Raw genomic sequence first — 13975 nt, 5'->3', positions numbered from 1 at the left:
GATAGATGGCTCGTGCTGTTGTTCCGTTAAATTTTAATGCGTTCCTTGAGAAAGCAAAGTTGAAAGATGATGGTAGCAATTACACGGACTGGGTCCGTAACTTGAGGATTATCCTCATTGCTGCACAGAAGAATTACGTCCTGGAAGCACCGCTGGGTGCCAGGCCTGCTGCTAGAGCAACGCCAGATGTTATGAACATCTGGCAGAGCAAAGCTGATGACTACTCAATAGTTCAGTGTGCCATGCTTTACGGCTTAGAATCGGGACTTCAACGACGTTTTGAACGTCATGGAGCATATGAGATGTTCCAAGAGTTGAAGTTAATATTTCAAGCAAATGCCCGGATTGAGAGATATGAAGTCTCCAATAAGTTCTATAGCTGCAAGATGGAGGAGAACAGTTCTGTCAGTGAGCATATACTCAAAATGTCTGGGTATAATAATCACTTGATTCAATTGGGAGTTAATCTTCCGGATGATTGCGTCATCGACAGAATTCTCCAATCACTGCCACCAAGCTACAAGAGCTTCGTGATGAACTATAATATGCAAGGGATGAACAAGACTATTCCCGAGCTCTTCGCAATGCTGAAAGCTGCGGAGGTAGAAATCAAAAAGGAGCATCAAGTGTTGATGGTTAACAAAACCACTAGTTTCAAGAAAAAGGGCAAAGGAAAGAAGAAAGGGAACTTCAAGAAGAACAGCAAGCAAGTTGCTGCTCAAGATAAGAAACCCAAGTCTGGACCTAAGCCTGAAACTGAGTGCTTCTACTGCAAGCAGACTGGTCACTGGAAGCGGAACTGCCCCAAGTATTTGGCGGATAAGAAGGATGGCAAGGTGAACAAAGGTATATATGATATACATGTTATTGATGTGTACCTTACTAGAGCTCACAGTAGCACCTGGGTATTTGATACTGGTTCTGTTGCTAATATTTGCAACTCGAAACAGGGACTACAGAATAAGCGGGCACTGGCAAAGGACGAGGTGACGATGCGCGTGGGAAACGGTTCCAAAGTCGATGTGATCGCGGTCGGCACGCTACCTCTACATCTACCTTCGGGATTAATATTAGACCTAAATAATTGTTATTTGGTGCCAGCGTTGAGCATGAACATTATATCTGGATCTTGTTTAATGCGAGACGGTTATTCATTTAAATCAGAGAATAATGGTTGTTCTATTTATATGAGTAATATCTTTTATGGTCATGCACCCTTGAAGAGTGGTCTATTCTTACTGAATCTCGATAGTAGTAATACACATATTCATAATGTTGAAACCAAAAGATGCAGAGTTGATAATGAAAGTGCAACTTATTTGTGGCACTGTCGTTTAGGTCATATCGGTGTAAAACGCATGAAGAAACTCCATACTAATGGACTTTTGAACCACTTGATTATGAATCACTTGGTACTTGCGAACCGTGCCTCATGGGCAAGATGACTAAAACACCGTTCTCCGGTACTATGGAGAGAGCAACAGATTTGTTGGAAATCATACATACCGATGTATGTGGTCCGATGAATATTGAGGCTCGTGGCGGATATCGTTATTTTCTCACCTTCACAGATGATTTGAGCAGATATGGATATATCTACTTAATGAAGCATAAGTCTGAAACATTTGAAAAGTTCAAAGAATTTCAGAGTGAAGTTGAAAATCATCGTAACAAGAAAATAAAGTTTCTACGATCTGATCGTGGAGGAGAATATTTGAGTTACGAGTTTGGTGTACATTTGAAAAACTGTGGAATAGTTTCACAACTCACGCCACCCGGAACACCACAGCGCAATGGTGTGTCCGAACGTCGTAATCGTACTTTACTAGATATGGTGCGTTCTATGATGTCTCTTACAGATTTACCGCTATCATTTTGGGGTTATGCTTTAGAGACGGCCGCATTCACGTTAAATAGGGCACCATCAAAATCCGTTGAGACGACGCCTTATGAACTATGGTTTGGCAAGAAACCAAAGTTGTCGTTTCTTAAAGTTTGGGGCTGCGATGCTTATGTGAAAAATCTTCAACCTGATAAGCTCGAACCCAAATCGGAGAAATGTGTATTCATAGGATACCCAAAGGAAACTGTTGGGTACACCTTCTATCACAGATCCGAAGGCAAAACATTCGTTGCTAAGAATGGATCATTTCTAGAGAAGGAGTTTCTCTCGAAAGAAGTGAGTGGGAGGAAAGTAGAACTTGACGAGGTAACTGTACCTGCTCCCTTACTGGAGAGTAGTTCATCACAGAAAACTGTTTCAGTGACACCTACACCGGTTAGTGAGGAAGCCAATGATAATGATCATGAAACTTCAGATCAAGATACTACTGAACCACGTAGATCAAACAGAGTAAGATCCGCGCCAGAGTGGTACGGAAATCCTGTTCTGGAAGTCATGCTACTAGATCATGATGAACCTACGAACTATGAAGAAGCGATGGTGAGCCCAGATTCCGAAAAATGGCTTGAAGCCATGAAATCTGAGATGGGATCCATGTATGAGAACAAAGTATGGACTTTGGTTGACTTGCCCGATGATCGGCAAGCAATTGAGAATAAATGGATCTTTAAGAAGAAGACTGACGCTGATGGTAATGTTACTGTCTACAAAGCTCGACTTGTCGCAAAAGGTTTTCGACAAGTTCAAGGGATTGACTACGATGAGACCTTCTCACCCGTAGCGATGCTTAAGTCCGTCCGAATCATGTTAGCGATTGCCGTATTTTATGATTATGAAATTTGGCAGATGGATGTCAAAACTGCATTCCTGAATGGATTTCTGGAAGAAGAGTTGTATATGATGCAACCAGAAGGTTTTGTCAATCCAAAGGGAGCTAACAAAGTGTGCAAGCTCCAGCGATCCATTTATGGACTGGTGCAAGCCTCTCGGAGTTGGAATAAACGTTTTGATAGTGTGATCAAAGCATTTGGTTTTATACAGACTTTCGGAGAAGCCTGTATTTACAAGAAAGTGAGTGGGAGCTCAGTAGCATTTCTGATATTATATGTGGATGACATATTACTGATTGGAAATGATATAGAATTTCTGGATAGCATAAAGGGATACTTGAATAAAAGTTTTTCAATGAAAGACCTCGGTGAAGCTGCTTACATATTAGGCATTAAGATCTATAGAGATAGATCAAGACGCTTAATTGGACTTTCACAAAGCACATACCATGACAAAATTTTGAAGAAATTCAAAATGGATCAAGCGAAGAAAGGGTTCTTGCCTGTGTTACAAGGTGTGAAATTGAGTAAGACTCAATGCCCGACCACTGCAGAAGATAGAGAGAATATGAAAGATGTTCCCTATGCATCTGTCATAGGCTCTATCATGTATGCAATGCTGTGTACCAGACCTGATGTGTGCCTTGCTATAAGTTTAGCAGGGAGGTACCAAAGTAATCCAGGAGTGGATCACTGGACAGCGGTCAAGAACATCCTGAAATACCTGAAAAGGACTAAGGATATGTTTCTCGTATATGGAGGTGATAAAGAGCTCACCGTAAAAGGTTACGTTGATGCAAGCTTTGACACTGATCCGGACGATTCTAAATCGCAAACCGGATACGTGTTTACATTAAACGGTGAAGCTGTCAGTTGGTGCAGTTCTAAACAAAGCGTTGTAGCGGGATCTACATGTGAAGCGGAATACATAGCTGCTTCGGAAGCAGCAAATGAAGGAGTCTGGATGAAGGAGTTCATATCCGATCTAGGTGTCATACCTAGTGCATCGGGTCCAATGAAAATCTTTTCTGACAATACTGGTGCAATTGCCTTAGCAAAGGAATCCAGATTTCACAAAAGGACCAAACACATCAAGAGACGCTTCAACTCCATCCGGGATCTAGTCCAGGTGGGAGACATAGAGATTTGCAAGATACATACGGATCTGAATGTAGCAGACCCGTTGACTAAGCCTCTTCCACGAGCAAAACATGATCAGCACCAAGGCTCCATGGGTGTTAGAATCATTACAGTGTAATCTAGATTATTGACTCTAGTGCAAGTGGGAGACTGAAGGAAATATGCCCTAGAGGCAATAATAAAGTTATTATTTATTTCCTTATAATCATGATAAATGTTTATTATTCATGCTAGAATTGTATTTACCGGAAACATAATACATGTGTGAATACATAGACAAACAAAGTGTCACTAGTATGCCTCTACTTGACTAGCTCGTTAATCAAAGATGGTTATGTTTCCTAACCATGAACAATGAGTTGTTATTTGATTAACGAGGTCACATCATTAGTAGAATGATTTGATTGACATGACCCATTCCATTAGCTTAGCACCCGATCGTTTAGTATGTTGCTATTGCTTTCTTCATGACTTATACATGTTCCTATGACTATGAGATTATGCAACTCCCGTTTACCGGAGGAACACTTTGGGTACTACCAAACGTCACAACGTAACTGGGTGATTATAAAGGAGTACTACAGGTGTCTCCAATGGTCGATGTTGGGTTGGCGTATTTCGAGATTAGGATTTGTCACTCCGATTGTCGGAGAGGTATCTCTGGGCCCTCTCGGTAATACACATCACATAAAGCCTTGCAAGCATTACAACTAATATGTTAGTTGTGAGATGATGTATTACGGAATGAGTAAAGAGACTTGCCGGTAACGAGATTGAACTAGGTATTGGATACCGACGATCGAATCTCGGGCAAGTAACATACCGATGACAAAGGGAACAATGTATGTTGTTATGCGGTCTGACCGATAAAGATCTTCGTAGAATATGTAGGAGCCAATATGGGCATCCAGGTCCCGCTATTGGTTATTGACCAGAGACGTGTCTCGGTCATGTCTACATTGTTCTCGAACCCGTAGGGTCCGCACGCTTAAGGTTACGATGACAGTTATATTATGAGTTTATGCATTTTGATGTACCGAAGGTTGTTTGGAGTCCCGGATGTGATCACGGACATGACGAGGAGTCTCGAAATGGTCGAGACATAAAGATTGATATATTGGAAGTCTATGTTTGGACATCGGAAGTGTTCCGGGTGAAATCGGGATTTTACCGGGTTACCGGGAGGTTACCGGAACCCCCCGGGAGCCATATGGGCCATCATGGGCCTTAGTGGAAAGGAGAAAGGGGCAGCCCAAGGGGGCTGCGCGCCTTCCCCCTTCCCCTAGTCCTATTAGGACTAGGAGAGGTGGCCGGCCACCCCTCTCCCTCTTTCCCCCTTGGGAATCCTAGTTGGAATAGGATTGGGGGGGGGGGAGTCCTACTCCCGGTAGGAGTAGGACTCCTCCTGCGCCTCTCCCTCTTGGCCGGCGCACCCTCCCCCCTTGGCTCCTTTATATACGGAGGCAGGGGCACCTCTAAACACACAAGTTGACACAAGTTGATCCACGTGATCGATTCCTTAGCCGTGTGCGGTGCCCCCTGCCACCATATTCCTCGATAATACTGTAGCGGAGTTTAGGCGAAGCCCTGCTGCTGTAGTTCATCAAGATCGTCACCACGCCGTCGTGCTGACGGAACTCTTCCCCGACACTTTGCTGGATCAGAGTCCGGGGATCGTCATCGAGCTGAACGTGTGCTCGAACTCGGAGGTGTCGTAGTTTCGGTGCTTGATCGGTTGGATCGTGAAGACGTACGACTACTTCCTCTACGTCGTGTCATCGCTTCCGCAGTCGGTCTGCGTTGGGTACGTAGACAACACTCTCCCCTCGTTGCTATGCATCACATGATCTTGCGTGTGCGTAGGAAAATTTTTGAAATTACTACGAAACCCAACATACATCTCTAGCCAAAAAAAACAGCAACAACAGTCCTAGCCAAAAAAACAGCAACAACAGTCCTAGCCAAAAAAACACAGCAGCAACAGAGCCAGAATGGTCATTTGTGCTTGGGCTTTGCTGATCCGCTAGCACCTTTCTTGGCCTTCTTCTTAGGAGGTGGTTTCACTTTAAATTTCACATGCCCGTTGTCGCACTTGGGGCATAGCCACACTCACCATCCAGAGCAGCACTACTTTCAGGCTGCGGGTTCAGGCAATTGGAATACATCCCAGCGCCGCAGCCAGCCTTGTTTCCCTCGCCGCTACAGATCAACATGACGGCCCCTTCCCGGTTGCTCAATCCGCAAGCAGAACAGCTTATTTCAGGGTCGCCTCCCCCTGCTGCCTCCTCTCCGGTGGTGCCGGCACCGCCGAGTCCGTCTTGCTGAGAACGCTGTAGCTTCTGCAGGGAGGTGTCTGCTAGCTCGTGCGTGTTGAAGAGGACGTGCTTGTTCAGAGGGTGGCCGGGCTTGCACACGTACTCCACCAGGTAGTCCGCACTAATGCAGGGGATGTCGTGGCTCACGAACATTTTGACAATTTGCAAAAAGAAAAAAATCAAATTCAAGAACATATTTTGAATTCATCAAGATTTTTCAAAGTCATCAATAATTTTTCAAATTTGCCAACATTTTTTAATTCATGAACAGATTTCTAATTTCGCTAACATTTTTTAAGTTCTTGAAATTTTAGAAAACTTTTGGGGGTTTGACAAACGATCTTTGTAATTTGTAATATAAACACACTTTATTTCAGTTTCATAGCATTCCTAGAAATAGAGAAAAAAAAAGTACAAAGGCTCATGCTCGGATGGGCCAGGTCCACGATAGGGTGGTAGAGGCGCCGCTATTTTATTTTATTTGCTCGTTTAGAGCGATACATAGCATCGCCCCTTGGTAGCAGGCGCCCACAAGTTTAAAAAATGGTAGCAGGCGCCACATGATAGAGGCACATCCAAATACGAGAAACAAAAATATATTTTCTTTATTATTAGATTAGATAGATACAAGTAGATTTAGAGATAGAGATAGAGATATAAAGATATAAATATTAGGTGTGGCTAGGTCTCAGTCGACTGAGATTTAACCAAGTCTCAGTCAAGTGACATAACATGCAAGAGAAAAAAAGGAAAAACTGGTTTTTTTGGCATGGATCTTAATGTAAAATCTTATGAATATAAATCGACTAAGACTTAGCAACTGATAAATATATATTTATTAGATAGAGAATAGATATAGCATCCAAACCTAAGAGACACGAAATAGTAGTTGTCCATTTGGACTTTGGAGATATTCATTTCTAGAAAGATAATGCATCCGGTCAGTGTGATGCACACAGCTCACACTATAGGAAAAACATACTTTCTGTGTCCGAAAAAACTTGTTCCTCAAATGGATGCATCTAGCCATAAGAGGAAATGCTCAAGATACATCATAGCACAAAGTTCGACCATGCCAAACATAGGAAACAATGTACGTAGAGATATCCTAGAAAAACGTGTGTGCGCAACATCTTCTGAAATTAATGTTGGGTATTAGTACTAGATGTGGCTGTGCTTTGACAAAGTTGAAGTTGTAGCCTCTAAAGGATGGTGTCATACATCTACCACATTTAAGGATGGAGATTGTTATGTTGCACCTTTGAAGACCTAGACACTTACTGTTATACTCTCTTCGATTCATATTAATTAATCAACGTTGATTTATGACAACTAATTGTCACTCATTTAAGACAAAGTTGTATTTCCGTATTAAATGTGGGACAATTAATATGGACCAAAGGGAGTAATGCATTCCACAAACGATAGGGCTAGCTAGCTTTATACATCTGGATAGGGAATATGAGGAGGAGACCCCAAACAGAGCCAGAAGAGTTTGATCGTCGACCATGGCCATGGGAGCAAGGTCGGCGATGAAGAAGAGCTTATTGCTAATATTGTTTGTGTTCCCGCTGATCATCACGGTGGCTGATCGCGCCAAGGACATCCCTGCCTCTATTCCCCAGGATCCTCGTACGCAATAATTTATTTACTTTTCCTTTCTTTCTTTCAATTTTGAGTGAATATTTTTTGGGTTAATCACGGCTATTGGCCATGGGATGCAGCGGGAAACAAAATCTGCGGCGCCACCAGCAAAACATGGGGCGGGTGGAAGCTGTGCGGCAAGCCCGGCACCTGCAATAAGCCATGCCAGGCAGAAGGGTACGAGGAGGGCTACTGCGGCTTCTTCCCCTTCATAACGACATGTTGTTGCACCAAGCACTGTCTCAGTGCCGGCCCTGGGCAGTCCGTGCAACCTATACACAAGGGTGACAAACAAACTCAAGCCCTTTTTAAAGAATGTGGCTTTATGACCAATTGACTGGTCTGTACTTGGCACAATACAAGAAGGGTTTATCTAGGGCACATCTAGATGTGACATAATTATGTCATATCTAACCTGACGTCCACTATGTTTGTGGTTTATTTATTTTTTTGTTCCAACTTTTTTTTTTGGTTTCTTGTTGTTGCGTTATTTATGGGAGTTTAGATGTGACATGCTTAAAAAACATCTAAATGTGAATTAGACAAACTGATACGAGAAAGCGACCCACGGGGCAAAGCGGTTGACCTTGCCCCTATACATATATGGCCATGCATGGTTTAGGGACATTCCATGTTAAGTGGCCTACCGAAGCGCAGTCAATCTATTTCATCATAACTTATTATGGATTGAGAGGTAGATTTTTCACCAAGGATGCATCATCATCATCACTCTCTCGTTCGTACGTCGCGAACAACATGTTCTGCAATACTACGGGTGGAAGAAAAGGATCTTGCGCATGCATGGACGAAGCGCCTTTTATCCGTCAGAAGAAATGGAGTGCACTTTGATCTGAACCCGTGATTGCAGGTGCGGCCAGCCAGCCAGCCAGCGGCAAGGCATATGAGATTTCAGATACCTGCCTTGCCGCTAAGCCTGTGGTGGCCTCCCCGGAGAAAAGAGACGGGGGTGATTTACATCGCTTTAACTTAGGCTCGCGCACGCTTTTCTCACGGAAGCTCATGCAGCGCAGAAGCATTACTTGCCTGGGGTTTGATGCTGCTGCTTCCATGCCAGGCTCTAGCTGGTCCGTGCACGGCCAGATCAGCTGTTGATCTTGCATCAGGTCCGATGCTTCATGTTTATGTTTGGGTTTCAGAGAGCTTAATTTGATCTGCTTCTCACATTCTGTGAAAAATTGAATGCATGATTGTTGGCATCTTGTTTGAAAATTACAGCCCGAGAAACGTACGGTATGCCTTCTGCCGTCTGGCTTGAAAGTAGACACTGATCTTATTGAAACAGCCCAGCGTAAAATGACAGATTGAGCATTGTTGTTTAGGTGTACCACACTCTGCCCTGTGCGTTCAATCAAACCACTAAATAATCCACAGACTAGTGCAGAGCTGAATGGATCTGAGTTGGAAGAACAACTCGGCAGGCATCTCTAATATAAATCTCTGAGTGCCACAACATCTGTACAATGGCACACATCACTGTCATTGCTACATCTCTACTCCTAATGTCTCAGTTGGTAGGTCGCGTTCCGGGTTTTATTTTCGTCCCACCTCACCCGGTCTTTTTTGGTACTTCTTTGGTACTTCCTCCCACCTCCCCCTCAGCCACAAAAAACCAAGAAAAACCCCGCGATCGAGTCCCGCACACGCCCAAACTCCCGTCGTTATTAACTAAAAGGATCGAAAATAAACCACGGAGCACAAAACGGCGAAAATTAACCAACGAAAAAAACGGCAAACTGTGCGATCTCGATCTCGTCTGGTTTTTCTTTCGTATCTCACCCCGCACGTAAAACAAATCTCAATCTCGATTTGTTTCATCTCAGCCTCCAGCCCCGAGAGGAGCCGCCGCCAAGAGGAGACGCGCCAGCCCCGAGAGGACCCACCGCCGCCGCCGCCGCCGAGAGGAGACGCCCCAGGCCCGATAGGATCCGCCGCCGCCGCCGCCGGGGAACGAGGTCGCCGCCGCCTCCCTCGCCCGCGGCCATGATGACCGATCTGGCGTTGGCACCGCAGATCACCCTCTGGTCCATGGCCTCGACTAGGTACGAATCCCTCCTCCACTTCTTCTGGTTTGGTTATTTCCGCATCTTGATCTGATTCGGGCGTGTGTGCAGTTTGCTATGATCTGGCGACGGGGATGCAAGGAGAAGCTGCTGCGGTTTCAAGGGGCCGTGAGGATGCCCACCATGAAGGCGTGTCTGGGATGATGGAGGTGATATCCGCCAGGTCCCCGTTGCCGTCGACTGGCGGCGGCCACCGTCTCCTCTTCCATGGCGTCGTCGGGGCCTTCCCCTGCCAAGCGTAGCGGCTCCTTGGCTGGATCACCGTCGCACACCTCACCGGCGTGGTCGGCAAGATCTGCATCTCGATCCTCGCCACTCTCCATCCTCTTGCAGGTAATAGGCTTTCCGCCCCCTCTTTTATCTCCGGCGTTCTCGTGTGCACGGATTGTGAGCGTGAAGGAATATTTCTCTTCTATTTCATGGTGCTGCTGTGCTCCTTCTGCTTTCACACTGCACATATATAGATTCTTCAAAGGAATTGGATGCTGATAATATCAACTAAGTTCCCTGAATGTGATATATATTCTTCCCTCGCTTTGAATTGATTGCCCCAAACAATATATCTCTGGTTGGCAGTCATGGCCTATTATTATTGTTGTTAATTTACAACACTCTGCGTTGTATTGTCCAATCATGGTCCAAACTTCAACTTGGTTGTGGATTCATTGTATGTACCATATGCTATTCATAGCTACAAAATTGCAATCTCGCGAAAATGTTCTTGAATACAGTAAATTTTTTGTCACATAACCCATATGCTGATGATAAAGTTTGTTGTATGAGCTTGTGGCATACTGATCCGACAGGTGGCGGGTATGCATTCAGATGTTGCAGCTCTAAGGAAGGGTAGTATATGGCACATGGCTTCGTGGGTTGTTCAACAAGAAGTGTTTTGGGCATATTCAAAAGGCAATCTTGTGAAAATTATACATCGATTTTCTTATTCCGTCATCAGCTTCTATTGATATGAGCGATACAAAAAGTTCAGCACTGAATTTTAGTATGTTAACTTGCAAGATTTCTCACGACTATGTTTTTTGTTATAGGTTTATAAATTTCGAAATATAGTTGCAGCTTCACGGAATGGACGGCCCAGATTATGTTAGTGTCTATATGTTTACTTGGTGGTGGTCTAGCGTGAGTGACACCTGCATCTGTAACTTACCCATTGGATGTTCTTCGAAATCACCTGACAACACAGGTGATGCTTTTCTTCCTTTCGTGATTTGTGAATAACACTAAGCCAACCAATCAATCAATATAACTTCCAGTTAGAACTTAGAGCATCTTTACCTAACGCTTTCATGCAATGTAGCTTTACAGACCAAAGGAACAGGTTTTAGTAAGCTAAACTTTCATGTCTATAAAATTCTGCAGAAAACCACTAGGTATTACAAGGGCATCTTTCACACGTTGTCTACAATTTGTAGAGAAGAGAATAGTAGAGGATTGTATAAAGGCCTTTGGTCCACCTTATTGGTAAGTCGTATGTTTCTGCTGAGAATTGTTTTTTAGTTGACTTCCCAGTAACTTTTATGTGTTACAGGGAGTTGGACCTGATATATCAATCAACGTTTATGTATATGAATCCTTGAGGTCTCATTGGAAAATGGAAAGTTGAATGTCAAACTGTGCGACCAATGATTTGATATGGTACCTTCCTCTTCTCTCTTCTATGAACCCTATAACACACGTCTCAAATCTTAATTTCTTTTATCCTATTGCAGGTTAATTCCAGTTGGGTGTGTTAACCTACAATAATCAATCAAGTCAACAAATATAACAATGATACTTTGTCTTCTGATTTTTGGTGATGATTTTTTTTGTGACTGAACTAACAGGAGTTGAAGCATGTGTTCTTATTTTTTTTATATGACTAGATGCATATGAACTGAAGCTCCATAATTTTCTTTTCAAGTCGACATTGGTGGCAACCAATACAATTAGCGTTATTTACAACCAATGAAGTCTTATAATTTTCTTTCTTAGAAATATACAGTGACGCTGACTATCATTTAGTAGCTCTACAGGCACTAGCCAAAAACAATAATGTTTATTTATTTAACCACCAAATAGAACAATAGGTTATTCTGCATTGTGGGTACACAAATCACAACACTATATTTCAGCTGTAGAAATCTGTGTGGATGCCTGCTGATATTTTAAGCCTACATATTGCCGATTTGGTTTGAGTAATGCTTGAAGCATAATTTACTTCCTAATGTGCAAATAGCAGTATCATTTTTTGTCAAGAAACTGAGAAGACGGAAGAGAGTTGGTGTTGTCAATGTGGTGAGCCTATGCGGCAACCACAAGGCTGAAGTCTGCTTTGATCGTTATTCAAGATTTGAGCCTTGGCTCCGGTTTTGATAGCTCTATATCAGTAAGTTTAGTCCAGTAACTATTTTAAGTATCTTTACTGTGCATAGTTGCATACATTTTATTCATGGATTAGTCTTGGTAATATTAACATTTGAAAAGCAATTTTTGTGTGACCATTTTTTCATCTTAGTATCTCCATCTACCAGCAAAAGTCAACGTGCACAAACCCGTATTTAACATGCAACATGAGATAGTGTGCATCGAAACTATGCTTATGTTTGTGACATTCATGTGGCATCTCACGCAGATAGATTTTATTATCCATTTCTGTAGCATGCAATGTTTATTTTCTTCTTTTGGTCCATAATCCCTCCTAAAAGAAACATAAGAGTGTTTAGATCACTAAAGAAGTGATCTAAACGCTCTTATATTTCTTTACATATGGAGTACATGTCATGATTGTTGGATACACATGCAGACTTTCAGTGAGTTTTTGTTCTCGGACTTGAGATCCACAGTCCAAAGTTGATTGGTGGATCAAGTGAACTTGGTGCATCTCCATTCAAGCTGGAGTACAATTACCGGCCTGCTTGTTTAGCGCAGTCTCCACAATCATACAAGCAAATGAGCAGCTGGCGACCCAACACACAAAGTTTCTATCTTCTTATTTTCTATACAAGTAGCAGCTGGCGCAGCGGTGGTGTTGATGAACGACACCCAATGCAGAGGCGGCAGTTACCATAGGGAAGAGGTCAAGAACATCTAGCTCTTGTGGTGTTCCTCCTCATTATTGTCATCGCCATCAACAGCAACAATGACGACCGGCTCATGAGACAGCTACTAGAGAGGGAGCGAGGAAGGGGGAGACAAATCTTTCAGGTACAATGGTATGACAACCATGTTCTGAACTATCAATGAGATTTGGTGCTAAGTCAGCATTGTGTTTTATCCAATCTATCAAACACCATAAGTTTCATGTCGAATGTGTTGTAGAAATGTTCTTCCATAAATATGGTTTTAGTCCTTCATATTTTAGTATCGTTGTAAATTTATCCATTCACATATCACTCTGAGAAACATTTTTAATTGGGTGAAGGAAGAATGGGAGAAAAGAAGAGTGCTTTGACGTAAAAAAAGAAGTCGTCAATATAGCCCGTTGCAACGCACGGCGTTCTACTAGGAGATGCAAGTGGAGTGGATAATGAAAATACATTGCATCAAATACATTTTTTGATTGTTACTGTAATTTTTTCTATACATGTGAAATTGGAAATGCATTATGCTTATGTATGCAATCAGAAAAAATAATTAAAAGGCCCGTGACAACGCACTGGCATTGTACTAGGGAAACAAGTATTGACATTGTACTATGGAAACAAAACGAATATGACATGCAGACTAAGCTCCATATCCAAGGGATTTTGGTAGTACATGCCATGTTTATGCTCACTGTTGAATAGTTTGTATATAACTATTTATGCAATACTTGGACCATAGGAGCAATTCATTCTGTATATTTTGCTGGGGATTGTGTCTTGCAGTCAATTTATAGAAGGGTAAGATGTATCGCAATATCTTTGACTTGCATTCTCTGTGATGTCAAGTAAGAAAATAGAATATATGCTCTTTGAATTATCTTTTTTTTATGCCTCTATCTTACTTATATAATCCAATTGGCATTCGCTAGAGTTTCTGTTGATGAAACATTTGTTTTGTGATGTGAGGAGGTTCTGTTTGTGA

At 42.7% G+C, this 13975-nt stretch overlaps 1 protein-coding gene and 1 pseudogene across 1 annotated transcript; both read left to right on the top strand.

Moving 5' to 3' along the window:
• Positions 1–7674: 7674 nt before the first annotated feature.
• Positions 7675–8286, top strand: LOC123043589 (uncharacterized). Its single transcript, XM_044466084.1, has 2 exons — positions 7675–7820; positions 7913–8286. Exons 1-2 carry the CDS (start codon positions 7697–7699, stop codon positions 8167–8169), a joined length of 381 nt encoding a protein of 126 aa, XP_044322019.1. The 5' UTR covers positions 7675–7696; the 3' UTR covers positions 8170–8286.
• Positions 8287–10628: 2342 nt separating this feature from the next.
• On the top strand, positions 10629–11551 carry LOC123038989 (mitochondrial substrate carrier family protein B-like; annotated as a pseudogene).
• The last annotated feature ends 2424 nt before the right edge of the window (positions 11552–13975 follow it).

This window comes from Triticum aestivum, chromosome 2B, assembly GCF_018294505.1.
Source record: "Triticum aestivum cultivar Chinese Spring chromosome 2B, IWGSC CS RefSeq v2.1, whole genome shotgun sequence".
Classification (NCBI taxonomy): domain Eukaryota; kingdom Viridiplantae; phylum Streptophyta; class Magnoliopsida; order Poales; family Poaceae; genus Triticum; species Triticum aestivum.
This window is presented reverse-complemented; position numbering and strand designations above follow the sequence as displayed.

Excerpts from the sequence above, each read along its gene's own strand:
- LOC123043589 (XM_044466084.1), top strand. The coding sequence starts at position 7,697 with ATGGCCATGGGAGCAAGGTCGGCGATGAAGAAGAGCTTATTGCTAATA. Across the intron at positions 7,821-7,912 it reads CTCTATTCCCCAGGATCCTC|CGGGAAACAAAATCTGCGGC; the intron begins GTACGCAATAAT and ends CATGGGATGCAG.